This window comes from Citrus sinensis, chromosome 1 (genome assembly GCF_022201045.2).
Source record: "Citrus sinensis cultivar Valencia sweet orange chromosome 1, DVS_A1.0, whole genome shotgun sequence".
NCBI lineage: Eukaryota > Viridiplantae > Streptophyta > Magnoliopsida > Sapindales > Rutaceae > Citrus > Citrus sinensis.
In genome coordinates this window covers 3819634-3840099 of record NC_068556.1, presented here as the reverse complement: position 1 = coordinate 3840099, position 20466 = coordinate 3819634, and the positions used below count along the sequence as shown (strand labels likewise).

The following is a 20466-nucleotide window of genomic DNA, read 5'->3' as shown; positions in this document are numbered from 1 at the left end:
TTAGCTTAATTTAATGTTAATTACGTTTAGTATATGTGCCTTTAAGATATTGCATACTTTCCTATTTTCTTTTCTTTTTTTTTATATGTTGATATATTACAATCAGAACTCTACTGATATTTATAATAAGAAATCAATTAAAACTCTTTTTGATAATTCTACTATAACATAGTTCGAATTCATACTCTCACATTATCTCATAGCCTACATGGGTTTGAGTCTCACTAATGATTGTGAGTCAATTTTCCTCTTAATAAATTTAGGTAGAGATATAATTGTCTCTCTATGATATGGGGTAAAAAGCAGCCCAATAATTCTAGCGTCACCCCTCCTTGTTCATCACACCCCATTAATACTAATGTTGTAAAACTGAAGCAATAATCAAGACTTCTTCATTCAATATACTTCTTCAAATATAATGTGTGCAGCAAACCACACGTCTCAATATTTGATGTGTAATTCATCTTTTGAAGAATTACAAAAATAACCCAAACTTGAATACCGTAAAAGGTCGGTTGTGTCTGTCAAAAGGGAACAGCCCAACATGTACAGACTACAGAGGAAAAAGAAAGCAATTACAGAAAGAAAATAACCCAAATTATTTTCACAGTTGTAATGACACGGTAACCGCATTATTTTGCTGAGAAGGTTAAAGCATCGTGGGTGTTTTTTTCACCTCATATGCTTCTCTGCAGTTGCTTGGTTTATCTGGATGAATGTTCAGTTCTTGTTTTGATAAAATGAATTGAGTCTTCTTGGAATGGTAATGTGTTATTAATATTATTCTCCTTTGTGTGAATTAAGGGATTTCATTGAGTGAATCTGTTTGTCCTGCTCATAATCCTTCCTGTTATTACACAATATTCTATCACTCAAAACTGCTCAGATGTCGAGGCTCTAGAGGTATATAGTTTTAGTTTATATTATTTTATCAAGTATTTATTAAGTTGAATTGTTAAAACATGTATTTATTTTTTGTTTATGTTGTTATAGGCTTATGAAGAATCTTAGAACACGCATCAATGGTGATGGCTACAAGTTATGTTGAAGACTTAAAATTATTTTCATTTATCATATAAAATTTGATCATTTGTAATTATGTTGAAAATTTAGAATTATTATGTTTTTATTTATGGAGGTTGTTAAAATTTGATCACTTATAATTTTATTTTTAATATGAAATTTGATCATTTATAATTTTATTTTTAAATATCGAGGTTGTTAGAATTATTAATTTTTTTTTAAAAGAGAACCGAAAATTTAGAAATTATTATTTGAAAAAATGGGGATCGGGTCCCCGCTTTAATCACCACTCAATTTAAGAATTTTCGAGGACATACCCAAACTATCCCCCACTACAATTTTTCAGGTACGGTGCGGGGTTCGGGGAATAGCTTCCAAATCGGGTTCAATCTATATAGGCTTAAGCTTCTCCATTCATTGCAATGATGTGAAATGAGCCGTGGCATCTTCTCATTTGATTTTTTATGTCCTGTACTCCTGACATACACATGTATAGGTTACTTATGAACGGTCACATGCAAGTCTTCCATATGGTCCAATTGCAACTTGAAATTATCTTTTAGGGCATATGTCGTGTTGGGAGTTATTATGCATCAAGTAGCAACACTACTTCGTCCTTGTGATTATAAGATACCTATTACAACGTGCTAAAATACAAAATATATATCAATCGGTCACTTTTTCATAGAGAGTTAAATACGAAATGCATATCAATCACTTGTTTTCATAAAGAGTCGTTACAATATGCTAAAATACAAAATGTATATTAATCAGTCACTTGATTTCATAGAGTTAATGTTGTCAAAGATCATGTCCAAAATATATATATTTTTTTTTTGAGACTGATTAATCATCAGATTACTGCATTACACAGATATTTACAACAACTGCTTATTGTAGCAGAGGTATTACACTGATATTTACAATAAATTCTATGAAATACATGTCTAATACAAATAATCCCTCACATGAGAGAATGTCCATACTCCACTTACATTTCGCAGATGTCCATACTCCACTTACATTTCGCAAAGAAGAAAGATATAAAGAACATTTAGCCTCCACAATACTTCTGAGGGCAGCAGCCCACCACTTCGGCCCAAAATTGAAACTGAAAAAAGTTTGATTCATATAATTAAAAAGAAAAAAGAAAAAGGGTCTTGCTATCTTAGTATTTATGTACGTTACTGTCCATGATGTGACAAAAGATTTGTTAACAGCATGGCATGTGTAAAAATTTACTGATTTAATAATTGCCTCTTCCGGTTCCAATCTGGTAATAAAATTATTTTCACCTGTTATAGCCAGTTGCAGATAACTCACTGAAATTGTGGTGTTTTTGCCATTTGGATTTCTTTTCTTTTCTTTTATTCTATATACAATAAATGACACATAATAATTGAAATTTAAATATTAAGATTTTTAATTCTATTATTAGATATTATCATTTAAAATAATTAAATTAATTTTAAAAGTCAACATTTATTTTACATACTCAAGTAAATGCTAAAATAACCTTTATTTAATTTTTTTCTTTTTCTTTTTAAGGCCGTAGAATGTACTCATCACAAAGACATATTAAATTTAATTTGGAAGTATTTAAAATTTAATGATTACAATTTTAAGTTGATTGTCCTAGACTTCATATTAGCATTAATTTCATGCTTAATGGTAGAATTATCAGGTTCAATGACAATGATTTCATGTAATGCTCTATTTCATAATCACAATTTTGAGTTAATGATCATAGATTTCATGTTAGCATTAGTTTTATGAATTTTTTAGGTTAAATACTAATGGTGTCACGCAATACTCAATGATTCCAGGTTTAATGATTTACAATTTTAAGTTAATGGTCATAATTTAATGGTAATGATTATGACTTACTTTTATTTCAAATAATTTGATTCATTTAATGATTCTCTTAATTGATATAGTGATTATACATATTTCAATGCATAATAGGTTAAATTGTGTACAAAAGTTCAGTAATCTTTAGAAAACTATTAATCTCATCTCGTCTGGTTATAGTTTAATTAATTATATCATCACCATTATTACTATATTTTAAGCGATATAAATATTTTCTTTTCAAGGATTGTTCCATTGATTAAGAAGAGTTCATCTATAAGGACATATACTGCTGGTATGAGTTTGAGAAACAAACATACGTGTTAAGAAATCTCAAAGCTCTTGAGAAGAGACAAAGTGAATCACAGAGGAGAGCAAATTTTCTTGAATTGAAAACATCATCCAGCTTAGAATAAGCTGATCTGTTCTTATCCAGGCTGAAAAAGCAGGATTCTCAATTCTTGATGCAGATCTAGTACTAGAGGAGCTAGCAGCACTTTCATCTTGAACAAGATACTGATCTGCACACTTATTTTCTCCAGTGATGAATCCCTCTAGGCCATTGTCTTTGATCGAAGTTAACACTTGAGTTCTCCATCTGATAAAGTATTGTACTAAAGTTGCAGGTGAATTCTAATTTTAATTTCTTCCAATATTTTAAAAATAATTAACTTTTTTTTATTACTAAACTTAAACATAAGTATATAACAGACAATGAGGCAATTAACGTGTAACTTATATGGAACTGTTTCATGCATGTTAAATGTTTTAGGGACATATGAAATTCTTTCAGTTCATGATGTCTTTTTAAAATATAAAAAAGATATTTCGCGAGAAGTAAAACTTTTCACAAATTTTGTGCATGATAAGATGAACATATGTAATGTTTGGCTAAATCATCGAATTCATTCAATGCAATACTAGATAGATAAATACTTAAATGATATTTTTTAACTTTAAATTCATATTACTGGATTTAGTATATTCAATGAATATAACTCATGATCTTAAGTAAAAGATTTTAGAAACCCCACCCTAAACTAATATCTTATTCTCAAACTGCAATTATTTTAATGACAAGAAATTAACTAGAAAGAGAAAGAAGGAAAAAAAAAACATTTCCAATGATAACACTATATTGACCTAACAATATACTTGAAGAGAAAAATTCATATAAGTCAGTCCTACCTCAGACTGCTGAGATGATAGAACGAGCTACTCAAGCTCTACCTTTTGGCAGAACAAGTGCATCCTCCTATAAGACCACTATTTTTTATTTTTAAATTTTGGTGGAAGCCATCGTGGGATCAGTCCACTGGTCAGCCGAATGACAGAGTATGAGTAGCTGATCCTACGTAAGTTTTTCTCGTACTCAACATATGATACATTGGTACATACATATCCCATAAACGGTTTATCGTAATTTGCATTGTTATTCTACTAAATGAAATCAAATATTTGTTACTTGCTAAAATTGAAAAAACAAAAAAAAAAAAAGATAAGAAAAGAAAAGAACCACTCCAAAAACCTAAAATCATCGGTTAAAACTCAGTGATTTGAATGAAATATAAAACACAGTGATCTCGAATGAAATATAGAAAAAGTTGCTTAGGTATAGATAACAAGTAATAATAAATAATACTAAAATGCTTAAGAGTAATTCATGTGAAGTTAGATACAAAGACTAATCGTGTTATTTGTTTAAGAGAATACAGAAAGGGAATATTAATCAAGGTAATCAAACTCACCTTCCTTGAGACAAGCAGAAAACGAAATTTATTATGTAGAAAAAAAGAAATAAGAACCATCTGAAAACATAAAGAGGTAAGAACAAACTCAGTACTAGCACATATTGTTCATTACCAGAGCTTATATTAACCAAAACTGCAATAAGCCATGTTTCTGCAGAAAAACTATTCTGTTGTCAATTTACTTAATAGCATACACAACACAAACCTATTTGATGCATCACAAGATTCATGAGAGCATCCGAACTGTAAACTAGCAGATAAAATCAACTAAATAAAGAACATTTCATCCCCCTTGCTGCATGAAAAGTTCTCCTTCAAAAATTCAATTCGTTATAGGGAGGATATTTAATGATGGAACTATACTTAATTAGCACTTGCAGATACATTTATACGTGTCAAAACTAGATCAAATTGCTCCTCAGCACTTTCAAGAACACAAAACTAATTCATTGTGGGATAAAATGAATAGCACCTGTTTTCTTAGATCAAATTCATTGTCTACAACTAGCAAAGCAAAAACCATAATCTACAAACTAGAGCAACAAAACCCATAATTAAAATCAGCGAATCAAAATTGCAAAATTCTAAATGATAATTTACCAATCTGCCAGCACAACTAAAAGCAACAAGAACAATCAAATGGACAAAGTGGTGTGTTTCCAGCATCAGCGTTATTGATACACAACTCATCTTCTGTGTAGATAGTAAGTCCATCCTCTGTTCGCTTTCTAGGCCGAGCAGGAGGTTCAGCAAACCCATCCTCTGTATCTCCCTTACTCCTCTTTTCTTTCTTTTTCTTGACCAATTTTGGCTCCATAGTTTCATCTTTATTCAACTTCTTGGTTTTTTTCCCCTCAGGCTTCTTCCTCTTTTTACCAGCAAAGATTTCATCAATCTCGTTACCCAACTTTTTCACCTTTGAAGAGGGATTTTCATCTTCTACGACTGGGTTTTCTGGCGTTTTTTCAGGTACCTTAACAGAACTACTCTTTTTCGGCATTAAATCAAACTTGAAGCTGCGAAGCCATTAGTTTGTTGATAAGCAAATATGTAAAATAAATACATAAGAAAATAGAAGATGAAAAGTCCCAACTTTCAGCATCAAATGTAATACAAACAGAAATGGAGAGAACTTTCCACTTCCACATCAGAAAATGCGTAAATTTCCAGCTTACAACAGAAAACAATTTAAATATGAAAGAAAACCAACAAAACAAATAATTCAAGTACTTCAAATTACCAACACAGCAGCAAGTATGAAAGAAAAATCAGACCCCTTAACTGCAAAAGTACCCACAGAGCTACTGACACAATGCTCTAAAACAATACAAAACTTCCGTCCTAAAAGAATCAGATTTAAGTCTTCATACTATTGTCATCACCAGTTTCAGATCTTCAAAATTTTCCAATAAATACTGACCAAGACTTAAACCTAATGGCGCTTATTACCTCAACTCCTCAAGCAACAGCGGGCGGCGGCGGCGGCGGCTGCGGCGGCGTGCGAAACAAGCAGCGAACAGGAACAGCAGCGGCGTCGATTCACGCGCGGCAGTAGAAAATAGTAGAAAACAGAAGAAGCTGCTGCGACGGAGTCGATTAGGAATTTGACTCGCGCGCGTTACAGTGGTTGATGCAGCGTCGCGCGGCTGTGCTGGTGGGTGGCTGGTTCGCTGGACGCTTCACGCTCGCGGTTCTGGACTCTCGCGGCTCGCTGTCGGCCGCTCTTGCCTGCCGGCGGCGTGAACAGTGAGAAATGAGGGATTTAGTTTAGGGATTGATTTTGGTTTCGCGTTCAATAACGATTTGAATCCGTTTTGTTTTTTCTTTTAATTTTTCAGTTTTTTTAATTTGAATTTTATAATATATAATAAAGTTTTGGATTAATATTATATATATATATATATATATATGTGTTTGTGTGTGTGTGTGTGTGTGTGTGTGTGTGTGTATGTATATTCATTATAAAGTCCAGGCATAAGTCCGAACTTTTAAGTAAAGTCTTTAACTAGGGTGACATTTGTTTTTTTGTTTAAAATCTGAATAAATTTGAATTAGTATGAATTCTGAATAAATCTGAATGTCTAAATCTAAATAATATGTTTATTTTTTCGTCTGAATTTTGAAAAATAAGTATTAAGTTTTTTTTTTCTGACTTAAAAAATTAAAAATATATACTTTTATATTTGTATTCTTATTAAATTTGAATGTCAAATAAATAATATATTAAAAACTACAATATTTTAACATTTATAAGTAAAACTAATGATAAGATTATTATGTGGGATAAATGTCTATGAGTGAGTTTGGAGATAGACATGAAAAATAAATTATAAAGCAGAGATATTTTTAATATTAACAAGTAATTGACTTAGGTGGCGTTTGTTTTTTAACTTAATGACTTAAAGTGACTTAACTTAATTAATTAAGTTAATTAGAAGTGTTTGTTTTTATAACTTAACGAGACTTTTTAGATAATTTTGACTTAATAAAATAAGTCAATTTTTTTGGCTTTTTACTTAATGGAGAAATTTGAATTAAGTCAATTACTTACTAATGTAAAAAATATCCACGATTTATAATTTATTTTTCATGTCTATCCCAAAACTCACTCATAGACATTTACCCCACATAAAAATATCCATGTTTTTTTCTTTATTATATTATATATGATAAAATTTGAAATTTACGGTATTTTATATATTAAAATTCCAAAATAATTATGTATTCACTTGAATATAATTTTACTTATAAATGTTAAAATATTGTGGTATTTAATATATTATTTATTTGACATTCAGATTTAATAAGGATACAAATGTAAAAGTACATATTTTCATCTTTTTCAGTTGGAAAAAACAAACAACTTAATACTTATTTTTCGAGATTCAGACGAAAAAAAAAAACATATTATTCAGATTCAGATATTCAGATCTATTCAGAATTCAAACTAATTCAGGTCTATTCAGATTTTAAACAAAAAAACAAACGCCACCTTAATTTTGATTTCTCCATTAAGTAAAAAGCTAAAAAAATTGACTTATTCTATTAAGTCAAAATTATCTAAAAAATCTCATTAAATTATAAAACAAACACCTCTAATTAACTTAATTAATTAAGTTAAGTCACTTTAAGTTATTAAGTTAAAAAATAAACGCCACCTGAGTCCATTATATATGGGCTTTACAAATTACAAGTTCTTCTCCATGATTTTAAGCCGCGAGCTGGACCGCGGCCGACCCGAGCTTTTCTGCCACTCTAACTCATTTGAGAGACTGAGTTATCTGTTTTTCAGTTTTAGTCGGTCACTGTTTAGCGGGTTTGTTTATGATTTTGTGTGTGTTTTCTTTTTAAATGTAATTAATATAAATAATCTAATTGTTTACATCCATAATTGGATATTCATATGATAGTCCCCATTGGGATCCGGATGTGTGCAAATGTTCTACTTAAAACATTTAGCTTGAAATAATAGAAATGTTCAAATCTAAATTTTTAAAATGTGAGGAAAGTTCGAAAAACATATTAATTGTGTAGTTTATGCGCTTTAAATTTTAAATTTATCAAACCTCACAATTTTAAAGTTTTTTCAAACTTTCTCATATTTTAAAATTCCGGAGCAAAAAATTATTACTTGAAATAAAAAAATATTTAATGAGACAACCTAATTAAAAAAAAAAAACTTGAGGTGTTCATAAGTCATTAGATTGGTTTGGAAATTTTAACAATTGGATTATTACATATCTTAATTAATTTGAATTTAATCAATCTAATTTATGTTTGTATCGGTTTTGTTTTTAATTTAATTTTCTTGTGGATTTGATAGTAAAGAAATAATTATAATCCGATTCATATTAACAAAATAGGGTAGATTGGATGTGAATTTGTGTCTAATTGCATATTCAATAACCATAGAATGAATTTAATCTATTTACAAATTGGATTGGATTAAAAAATATATAATCCAAGCCAAATAATTAGATAAGCAAACTCCCTAATAACCATGTTTCAATCTGAGAAAAATCCGGAACTCCAAATGTCTTAAAAACAACTTGAAAATGCAACTTGTCGTTACCATTCATGTTTGTTGTTGTTATTATTATTGAAAGCTACTATGTTTGGCGCGCGGGTTTAGCATGTGTACGCTGTGCAAATTTGTATGCACCAAACATGGTGTACAGACAGTACAGTCGGGCAGGAGCAAAAGATCAGCAGGCTGGCCAAATGAGACCCGCCCTCCATCGCAGTACTTTTGAGTAGAGTTGATAAAACGGGTCATCGGGTCGTGTCAATTTCATGTCGTGTCAAATTTAAATCGATTAAAACCCGACCCATTTAATAATCGTGTTAAAATATTGAGACAAAAATTCGACACGAAAAAATAATCGGGTTACCCAATAACTCACTTAATATCTATATATATTAAACAAAATTTACATCAAATATTTACACACTGTCGTACATACATAAATACATATATAATTTATCGATATTATAAAATATACATATCTACCAAAATATTACACATTTATACTATTGAAATTTTAATTATATATATATATATATATAATATTATATATCGATATTATAAAATATACATACCTAACAATATTTTACACATTTACATTATTGAAACTCTAAATATATATAAATAAAATACTGTGTTTATATTTATCTTTTCAAAAAATAAAAATAGAAGAGAGAATCATCTCTAATATTTGGTTTTTGACAACAAGAACCTACAAATTATTTTAAAATAAAAAATATAATCGGATCATTGATCAGGTAAATGAGTCAAGAATTTTAACTCTAACCCAGACCCAACACACTTAATAATCATGTTAAATTCAACGACCCATACCTATTTATTCGTGTCGAGTAATCGAATCATGTCAAATTTTGTCAGCTCTACTTTTGAGAGGGTCCTTTTTTACATTTTTTGTTATCATTGAACTTATTTTAATGTTATGTAGCTAATTTATAAATTTAAATTAAGTAGCTAATGATTTCTTTATCCCCGGTGGCAATCATGAGTTTTTTTCAGCAACTCTTGATCATTGAAAACATTTGCAAAACTTTAGTTGTACATCTATGACGAACAGAAGCTATGTTGGAGATATTGATATCGTTGTGTAGAGCGAAAGATGAGGATTTCAATGATACAAAGTGTGACGATACTTAAATAGATAATATTTGTAATTTTTTGTGGTTGTTAATGGTGGTGGTTACAAGCGGTTATTTTATTTTTAATTAATAAATAAAATAATTTTATTGTAATGTAAATTTTTAATATTAAATATTAAAATATATAATATAGACGTACTACACTAAGCATGGTATTATATAAATTTTACATCATTTTATATAACTCAGTCCAATTTATTTTAATACAATCTAATATTAGTGCGTTACACTAAACAAAGTACTTATGGAATAAAATAAAATTATTGTGTTTACACGTTGAATTAGAATAAAAATAGTAATCTAGATATTAAATACTAGGTTGTCCTATAAACATAAAAATTCAACATTAGTTGGTAAGTTTCAAGATCATAATTTATTGTCAATGAGGTTCATGCTTTAAATTTTAATTGAGGATGCATCTGTGTGCTTAGAAAATAATTTTTTTAATAAAGAAAATAATTTATTTAAGATAAGTTATGTCGGCAAGTCATGTGTACGACTTACGTGTGAAGCCACTTTCTTTGAAGTACAACTTATAAGCAGCACGTGATTAAAACCGACATCGAAAAGGAATAAATCTGGATCGTTGATGCATCCTTGCACCGCTAAGCGATAGCCGTCGATCTTGACCAGCGATACTATAAATATACCCCCCGCGTCGGGCACCGCTGGCTCCTGCGTTCTCTGTGTTTGTCTATGTTCTTTTCTACGGGTTGGGTGCGGTGTGATAATCGGGAATTAATTTAGCGCAATATTAGTGCTGTTATTCGAATTGATTGAAATTTCTTGGCTGTTTTTGAGTTATTGGAGGCGAAGGTATTTTTATTTTATACACTGATGTATTGGATCGAAGTTGTTTCGCTTCTCTTCTCTTTGTTCAATTATTGGGTACAGGATCTTGAATCTGTGCTGTTCGTTACCGATCGGGCATCCGCTGTTGTTTCTTGGATTAATGAACTGAGATTGATTGGTGACTTTCTTAACTAATTTGTCGAGGAATTTTGAGGGCTAGGATTTTATTATAAAGATGATATATATAATATTCGATTCTTGACTTGCTTGTCGGTGGTTTGTGAAATAGATTGAGATCTCGGATTATTCATGCTTTTGAGAAGTATTATGCAGAGAATCGAACAGAGTATATAGTACATATTTTTTTTTTTGCTGTTGGTGGCGAAGATATTATCTTGAAATTTGTGCCGTTCAATAAATAGGCAGGCGGCAATTTGTTGGTTTGTGTAGCGCTCATTGGTAATTGATCTATTGCTCATTATTATGAAGCTTTATATATTCATATAATTGGAATTTCATGGTTCCATTTAATTTATTGGTGACAAGGTGTCATTGTAGGCTGAGATTGTGGATTGGAGTTGTTTTGCCTTCAATTTTCTTTTCTCTTCATTCAATTCTTGGTTACAGAATCTTGAATTCCTGTGCGGAGAGTGGAGGTTTGAGATACCGGTAGGGTGTCTGCTCTAAGTCTCCTGTGTTAATTAACTTGGAACTGTCAATTAATCAGGAGGTGTCTGACTCATTATTGGCTTCTTTTTCTGCGTGTACAACAGTACAAATGGTCGTCGTGCATTTAGAGGAGTATTGGGGCTCTAAGTTTCATGGATTAATAAACTTGGAACTGTCAAGTAATCTGGAGGTTTCTGGCTTGTTATTTGCTCCTTTTTTTTTTTGCATGTACAACCGTGCAAATAGTGGTCATGGATTTAGAGGAGTATTGGCGCTATCTATCAACCGGTTTTTAGGACTCTTTTATGTTTTCTCCTCCTTTTTAGCTTCCACAATTGCCTTTCTGAATACTATGATGTCCAGCTCATATTTTGATCTTGCGTTTTTGCATATGCTGCAGCGATGTGGAAATGTTTTGAGTTTTTCTGGAAGATTGGGATTCTGGGGATGTGTTAAAGAGCTTTTCTGACCCCTTCTTAGTTCCTTATTGAAAATTTCTAGTCAGGTTATGCTGGGCTATCTCACTACAGCAGGGGGTTTTTATGGCTTCTTTATTGTTTTTCCTTGTCTCACTTCCATCCATCCTATTCGAGTGCTATAAAGTTACAGCTCATAATTTTGTCTTTCATTTTTGCCAATTTCTGTTGCAGTGATGTGGAAATTCTTTGGGTTTCGGTGGAAGATTGGGATTCTGCTAATACTTGAGGGTGTCTAATGAGTTTTTGTCCATCCTTCCTTAGTTAATCACTTCTATCTATGAAACTTAAAATCAAATTGCGATTTGATCTTTTGATTTACGCATACTTTTGTGTGGCAGTGTTAAAGAGTATTTGAGGAATACCGTGACTCTGCATCTGGGTGATGTTTCATGAGTTTTTTTTTTTTCCCTTTGGAACCTGCTCTTAGTTTATCACTTTTATCTATGAATACTTCAGTGCAGATTGTATTCGGGCCATTTCATTTTTGTAATTTTTACGTTTCAGTGTTCTAGAAATGGTTTGGGTAGCTGAGGAACATTTGGGCTCTGTTACGAAGGTGGCATTCATGACTTTTTCTTAGTTTACTGTCCGTATTGTTGAGCAAATCTTTTCAGTTTTGCAATGTTCTGTGGCAGCAATAGGGAAACATTCCAAGTTCCAAGTAACGCTGGGAGCAAGTTTTGAAAGAATACTAGGACTATTCTACTCGGGGTTTTCTATTGTCCTATTTTAGTAATTTTTGCAGTTTAATTCTTCTATCTTTACCTAACTGAATCCTTGAGGTTCGTATTAACTGTCTTCATTTTTTGCAAATTTCTTGAGAGTGATGAATAAGTGTTTTAGCTTGCCAACTCTCCACCTTAGGAGTTTCTGACAACTCCCTTGTTCTTTCTTGTAGGTAGCTTCCATCTATGCCTGTTTGAATACTATAAGTTCAGCTTTCATTTTTGTGAACTTCTTTCCTATGATGTGGGTTTTTTCCCCCTTTTTCAAAGGTTTGGGTAGGATTTGGGGATGTCATTCGTCCCTTTCTTAGCTGATCGCATCTACAAATTTATCTATGAAAAACCCAATTGTATTTTGGTCATTTGATTTTTGTAAGTGTTATGTTGCAGTTCTTGAGAAATGGTCTGGGTATTTGACCACTTCTAGGGGCTGATCTAATGAATTTTTTCGAACTTTTTTTAATCACTTCTATTCATGAATATTTTAGAGCATATTGTAATCTGGCTGTTTCATTTTTTGCAATGTTTAATGTTGCAGAGTTTCAGAAATGGATTTAGTAGTTGAGGAATATCTGGACTGCTGCAAAGGGAGCTTCTATGATTGAGGAATTTTCTGAGTTTTCGAAGAATCAATTGACCATTTCACTTGAGGAGTTGTCTATTGTGTTGTTCAGTCATTTTTCCAGTTGGTTTCTTTTATCTCTGCCTAACTGAATGCTCTGAAGTGTAACTATGTTTGTTGCAAATTTCTTGAGCAGCGATGGCAAAGTGTGTTCAGTTTTTTTGGAGTATTAAGGCTTTCTCTCCACTGCAGGGGCTTGTGATGACTCTAATTCTTTCTTCTTGCTTCTAGCTTCTAGCTTCCACATGGCTACCTGAATACTATGAGGTTTATCTCATATTTTGGTCTTTCATTTGTGCATCTCTGTTGGAGTGAGGTGAATATGTTTGAATTGCTTGTGGATCGTTTTTAAATAGATTGAAATTTTGAGTGTTATGGATTTATGAGTACATCTTCGTGTTTTTGAGAAGTGTTGCAGAACGCTATTCAAGGGGCTTCTAGTAAATGATTTAGCTTCTCAATGCCTTGCTTTAGAGTGTAATTTGATCAGTCATATTGCCAAATTGTTGTTGCAGCTTGCCAGTAGAGAATTGTTTGTGGACATCTGCGAATAAAGAGTTTTGTTAGTGTTTTGCGGTTTGCTTGTTATCTTATTTGTTTAATTTGTTGATGAGCTTACATCCAGCAGGTTTGTGTTGGAATCTTGTTTGTTTGATTTCAATGAGGTTATATGCTTCAGGTTTCTGTTGGAAAATACTCTGGCCAATGGTCAATATAGTGAGTGGTTTGTCTTCCGGGTTGTGATTGGCTACAGCAAGGCTTCTGCAAGTTTGTAGGGCACAAAATTCCTTGCCATTTGTTGATTATCACTTTTGAAGCAGCTGCTGGAATCAACTATTTGGCAACAATAAATGGGGGTGTAAGGGAAACATTCTACCACTAGTTATTGAGCCTTTATGGATTATCCATATACCAAGTAAATATACTTCTGATGTTTGTCAATATTTTGCCCTATCATCAGATTATTCAGTGTGTTGAACTTTTTAGCAAATATTCTACATGGAAGGGTGTCCGCGTGTGGGGATCATAATGCTGGCACGCTTATCTTGCGTACTTATTTTCCCCTTTTTTTCTCTTTGATGCATCGCTCTGTTTTTTGAGTTGATCCTGTGATCCGTTCTATGATTTGTTTGGTTACAGAGAATTGTTATAGCTGTTCCATTGCCCCCCTTTTCTCTAGTTGAAAGAGAGTTTTGGTGTGGTCAAATTCCGAGTGTTGTTGGGCAGATATTGCCTATTGGTACTATACCTCCTGGACTTTGTTTTCCCTTTTTAGCTTGTCTTGGTTGCTAGTTAGCCCTGTGCTCATTTTTTTTTTTTGGTTTGATTACAGAGAATGATGCTTCAGAATGATGTTGCTCGGTTGATGTTTGTAGTTTTTATGGAATACCAGGACTTTTGTCTCGTGGTGTCTATGAAGATTGAGAACATATTCGTGCTTTGGTAATGCCATTTTACAAATTTTTTTGTTGCAGTGTTACTTAAATGGTCAGTGTTTTGAGGAGTATTGGGACTGCTACTGCTGTGTCTTTAATGGGCTTTTTCTGACCTTTTTTTAGCTTATCACTTCTACTCGTAATCTGTAAGAGAGGATTGTATTTGGTTTGTTTTCTCTCTTAACAAATTTTTGAGAAGTATCGTGGAGCATTTTTTAGACATTTTACTTAGTTTTTACCACTTTATCTTTGAATACTTTACCTTCATTGTGCCCCTTTAGTTTGGCAATTTTTTGTTGCAGTGAGAGAAAAAAATGTTCCAAGTTTTCAAGGAGTATAAGGACTATTCTACTTGGGTGATTTTCTGACAGATTTTTAGTCCTTTCCTAAGTTTATTTGTTCTATTCTAACAGTCCAGTTTTTAATTATGTTTTCCATCTGTTGCAAAATTTTGGAGCGGTGATGGTTGAATGTTACAAATTTTGAGTGTTGGGGCTAGCTATCATCTAAGGGGGTGTTTGATGGCTTTTAAAAATTTTCCTCTAATTCCTTCACAATTTTTTGTTGCATAGGTATGGGGAACTTAGTTTTCAGGAACATTGGGACTGTTGACGTGGGGGTACCTATGAACTTAGTTTTCAGGAACATTGGGACTGTTGACGTGGGGGTATCTTCCGTGATTTTTAGTCTTTTCTCTAATTTATTATATCTATATTCTTATCTTACTCTGTTAAAATTTAAGATACATTGGGGCTAGATATTGACTACCTATGTCTTGCTATTTTGGAAAATTGTGTTGCAGTGATGGCAGTATGCACTGAGTTTTTGAGGAATTTGAGGCTATACATTGAGGAGTGCCCCGATGAGTGTTTTGTCTCTTATAGTTTCTCACTTCTGTCTATGTTTATCCTGAGTACTTGAAGAATATATCTCTTATCATTTATTTGGCACAATTGTGTTGCAGTGTTACAGAGTTGCCAATTTTTTTGAGGAACTTTGGAACTTGTACGTGTGAAATCCATAACTAAAATTTTCTCTTTCTCTTCTGCAAACATATGTTGCAGTGATATCATTCCTGTGTTTTCAAGGAATAGTGGGACTATGCTGCTTGTAGTGACCAATGGGTTTTTCTTCCTTCACTAATTTATTATTGGTGTCTCAGACTATCTTTCATTTCTTCATGAGGTTCAATTTGTAATTTTGTCTTTCATATTTGTAGTCTTCCATTTTTGCAAATTTATATTGCAGTGATGGTGAATGTTTTGAGGTATTTCGGGATTATCTGCTGCTTGGGGTTTTTTGATGGTTCTTGTTATTGTTTCTCCTCGTTTTTTGGCTTTAAATTTATGCAGATATGAATGCTTAGAACATATTTTGATCTTTTATTTTTGCAAAATTTTTGTTGCAGCATTGCAAAATGTAGCAAGCTTTTGTGGAATATTGGGACTTTGCTACTCAGGCTTCTGTAAAAAGTTTTTATCTTTTTCAGTTTTTCACTTATATCTATGCAAACATACAGCAGATGATGGTTGTCTTTTGCAAAGTTTAGGTTCCCCTGTTACAGAAATGGACCTACATTTCAAGGAGTGTTGGATGATTTACTCAGTGGATTTTCTATCATGTTTTTCAGTCATGTTTTTCAGTCCTTTTCTTGGTTCATTTCTTCTGTATCTGCCTAACTGGATACTTTTTTAACAATTCATTTTAGAATTGTCTTTCCTTTTTTTGTAAATTTCTTGAGAAGCGATGCAAGGTGTTTTTGAGTGCTGGTCAGGGGATGTCTGATGACTTTAATTCTTTTTACTAATTCCCTCATTCCATTTATGCCTACCTAAATAGTTTAGGTTGTATGTCAGCCTGCATAATTTTTGCAAATTTTTTACTGCAGTTTCACAGAAATGTGCAGTGTTCATTGACGTGTTTTAGGACTATGCTACAGAGCAGGTGTCTTCTTGTTAATTTCTTCTATTTATAGATATCTGGATATGAGAATTTCAAATTATCATGTTTTACCACTTCTGCAAATGTATTGGCAGTGATTTTAAGTATTTCTATGTTTTTTAGGAATACCGATCATGCTAATATGGGCTTCTCGTGAGTTGCTCTTCTACGTAGTTCCAAGTTTTGGTGGAATATTAGGGTTGTCCGCTACCCAGGGGGTTTCTGATGACACTATTTTTTGATCTAGTTTATGCTTGCATCTATCTGGTTGTACTGAGGTTCAAATTGTTTTTAGGTCTTTCATTTTTGCAAAATTTCTGTTGCAGACTTACAGTGATATGATAACGAGATTTTGAAGAATGTTGGGACTACTGTGCAATCAGGGGGTTTATTTGAGTTTGTTTCTGGCTCTTATTCTTCCTAGTTTGTCACTTCTAGATGGGAATATGTATTAAGATTTTTCCATTTTTGCAAATTTAGGTGGCAGTGATGGCAGAATGTTCCAAGTTTTTGAGGAATATTAAAGGTGCTTGGTTTGCGGTTTTAGTCATTGTTTTAGTTTATTTCTGTTCTCTCTTCTTATGTGACTCTCAAATTCAAGTTATGATTTTGTTATTTTATTTTTATCAAATTTGTTGATGGCAATGTGATCTGAATTTTGAGGAGTATTGAGGCTAATCCATACTAGTCTCTTCTAGTTTCTTGCTTCTATCTATTCTTAATCCGAATGATTCATTGTTTTATTTTTCAAATTTTAGTGTTGCTGTTTCAGAGAAAGGCTTTGAAGAATTTTGGGAGTAGGGGGTGTTAATTGAGTTTTTCAGTTCCCTTTCAGTTGCTTGTTGCCTTGTGCTTCTTAAAACTTCAAACTATTATTACTCTCTTCCACTTCTGCAAATTTATTCTGCAGACTTACATTTGTATGTTTTGAAGAATAGTGGGGCTCTACCACTACTCCTTTATGTTGATGTGATGGAGCACATTTGGATATTTATGAGGAAGAGCGGGAACTACAACTCAGGAAGGGGTTTTTTTTTTTCCTATTTATTGCTTTTGCTTGCAAAATGTGCACTCTGTAGTCTGTTCTTTCTTTTTTGCATATTTATGTTGAAGTGATAGGGAAATGTTGACATCTCTTGTGTTGACATCTCTTGTTCTTTCTCCTGATTTCTGGCTTCTATCCATGCTTAATTGAATATGCGAGTTCAGCTGCTGTTTTCTGCTTCAGTGAGAGAACATTGTGGCTTCTTTTGGAATATTGGTATTATGTGATCTCAGGGGATGAGTTTTCTACTCTTTCTCCCAGTTTCCTGCATCCTTCTATGTCTATTTGGATATTTTAGGTTTAATTATGGTTTGATCTTTCATTTTTGCTAACTTTTGTTGCAGTAGAGATAAATACTTTGCGCCCGTCCTGTAGATGGGAATGTTACTGTTCCTGGTTTGCTTCTTTCCCAAATCAATAAGCTACTGAATGATGCTTTCAAAATCCTTTTTGGTGCTTTCTTCAAGCTTGCAATTGTGAAGACTTCTATGCTTTTCTGGTCACTGAATGATTATGGAATTTCTTCATTGTTGGTTATTCTAACAGCTTGACTAAAGTGTGTCAGTGCAGATGAGCTGCAGATGAGCTGCAAATGCTTTCGTCACTTGACAAACGGGTGTTTGTGCTGCTCGAGGTTGTATTGTGCATTTTCTAGTGTTTTTTTTTTTTGGGTTTCAGTCTTCTATACATGCCTATATGAATAATGAATGTGAAATAGTAGTTTGTAAACTTTTCTGTGGAGTTTTTTTTTTTTTAAATAATTTTGATGACTAAGATTCTCTTCATTCTTTATTTGAACTACGAGGACTTTGATCTCTATTTTGATAGAGTACGTAGGCGTTTGGGTTCTCTCCCAAACTCAAGTCCAATTTGCCATTGATTTTTTTTATTTGATGCCATATGTGGATTTCTTACCAACCATTGTTTTTGTAGTGTTTGAGAGTAATAGTGGACAGGACTTCTGCTTGAGGTGATCGTATTATTCCCACTAATCCTCTTTTATGTGGTTGTATTGTGTTGGCTGTTCAATTGGAGGATAACAGCCTGTCGTGATGTAGATTATGTTTCTATGAATGTCGCATAATCATGTGAAGCTTTAAGCTGATATAAGCCTGTCGTGATGTAGATTATGTTTCTATGAATGTCGCATAATCATGTGAAGCTTTAAGCTGATATAGGTACGATTGTCCCGATCATGTGTTGAAGTTTTTACATTTGAGTAAGAATTTTAATACGGATAACAGCCCGTCATGTGATGTAGTTTATGTTCCTATGACTGTCACACAATCATGTGAAGTCTTAAGCTTATACAGGTACGATCGTCCCGATCATGTGTTAAAAAGTTTTTACGTTTTTGAGTATGAATTTCTCAACGCATAAAATAAACTCTCCGAAGAAGAAATTATCTTCGGTTTATGTTAGTAGGAGCTACCAAGTGAACATTTTCATAAGTGAATCAACCAGAGCATGGTGTAGACAATTTATGACAGTAATAGCTACCAAGTGATTGGATTATGGTGTCTGCTAAGAAGGAAACTGATGAATGGTTTAAAATTTGTAACCATTCCACAAGCAGTACTTTTCCTTTGGTAACAACTAACAAATCCAACCTTTAAAACTGGAAAAACAGCATTTTTAGGCAATGCAGTTCCACTTGGACCTCTCAAAGGCTGCACAGAAACCATATATACTGTGGTAGAGGGGGAAGAAGACTTATGAATATGAAAATATTTATAAGTACATGATTATTTCAAATGGTAAACCCATTACTTGTCTACTGTTGATGTAACCACGGTACTCGACGCGGTCAGTAACAACAGAGGCAGCAACAAGCCTATTTATGTGAGCCATATCCATGACGAGAAAAGCATCAGCAGCCTCTGCAATCTATGAAGCAACAACAGCATCTGCAATCTAATCAAGCAGTGGATGCTTTGTGGCTAGCCGCCAATGATATACCCAGAAAAAATTGTAAGGCAGAGCTAGCAGTAAATCCATACCTGCCTCATGCGAGGATAGTTAAAGATATGCGTTGGCACCAGCTATTATGAGTTCTGGTCCAAGGAGAATAGCCGTTTTCTCGAGCATGTCCTTGCATAAAACTGAAACAGAAATCACAACCGAGTGACCCAATGAAATAGTCAAAGACAACCGTCTTTTAGGAAAATTACAGTAACATATTATGGATCTGTAGTGTTCTGGATCAGGAGTTCGATCAGAAATAAAAAAAGATGAAATCTTATCAACAACTAACCGTTATTCGATCATGAGGATTAAGAATTACAGTATAAACTTCAAAATTATGCTGCCAAAGCTCCTTTCTGACAAAGGGTTTCAAGCTCATCAATGTACTCGTTACCACTATAGTATCTGAGGTTAAGGGAAAAAAAAAGAGGTTTATTTCGTCCATGTAAAATTGCGTGAAAAGAAAATGTGAAAGTAAAAAAAAAAAGGTGAAATATCCTGAAACGAAGAGAGTTTACCTTTTACCAGGCAGTCCTTCAGAATATTTGTCTATGAGGCATGAACTGGCTGCCTCCCATCACAGCTCGGGATGTAAAATTTTCAATGCAATAAGCTCAAGGCTATTGAACTGCCTCTCCTTCTCCTTGGTTTTCAATAATTTCCTATGCATACAATTGGCTAAACCTCTGTCTCTCCCGAGAAGCGTGAACGGCTCTGCTGTCGCCTGTCCCAAAAAAAAAAAAAAAAAAAAAGTATTTTCCGAACTCATCGTTTTAACATTTAAAAATCAATTTCCCCTTGGCTTGGGGCTTGCGCAAATTTTTTAATGAGGGGTTTTGGCTGGATTAAAAGAGAGTAAGTTAACACGTAGATTCGGTTCAAGTTAGGTTTAGGGAATTTGAATAAACAAATATAAATATACAAGTATTTGTCTGTTCAAAAAAGAAAAAAAGATCATGAAGTACGATGAGTTTTGCAGACTACCC

At 32.9% G+C, this 20466-nt stretch overlaps 1 protein-coding gene and 2 long non-coding RNA genes across 23 annotated transcripts; 1 reads left to right on the top strand and 2 right to left on the bottom strand.

Annotated features, from left to right (window-relative positions):
- Window positions 1-5050: 5050 nt before the first annotated feature.
- LOC102610990 (hypothetical protein) lies at window positions 5051-6304 on the bottom strand. Its single transcript, XM_006475897.3, has 2 exons — window positions 6075-6304; window positions 5051-5641 (listed from the first exon to the last, which is right to left on the bottom strand). The coding sequence occupies exon 2, from the start codon at window positions 5623-5625 to the stop codon at window positions 5242-5244; it is 384 nt and encodes a 127-aa protein (XP_006475960.2). The 5' UTR covers window positions 5626-5641; window positions 6075-6304; the 3' UTR covers window positions 5051-5241.
- Window positions 6305-10292: 3988 nt separating this feature from the next.
- Window positions 10293-18936, top strand: LOC107176723 (uncharacterized). Of its 21 annotated transcripts, none has more exons than XR_003064891.2 (3): window positions 10462-13952; window positions 14055-14143; window positions 14427-18936. It is a non-coding gene; the product is annotated as an uncharacterized LOC107176723 (long non-coding RNA). The 21 variants fall into 21 exon arrangements; XR_003064886.2 differs by having other exon boundaries at window positions 14234-18936; XR_008052546.1 differs by lacking the exon at window positions 14055-14143 and having other exon boundaries at window positions 10462-14009; window positions 14427-14536; window positions 15332-18936.
- Window positions 18937-19174: 238 nt separating this feature from the next.
- Window positions 19175-20435, bottom strand: LOC127900431 (uncharacterized). Its single transcript, XR_008052549.1, has 3 exons — window positions 19999-20435; window positions 19770-19885; window positions 19175-19617 (listed from the first exon to the last, which is right to left on the bottom strand). It is a non-coding gene; the product is annotated as an uncharacterized LOC127900431 (long non-coding RNA).
- Window positions 20436-20466: the final 31 nt, after the last annotated feature.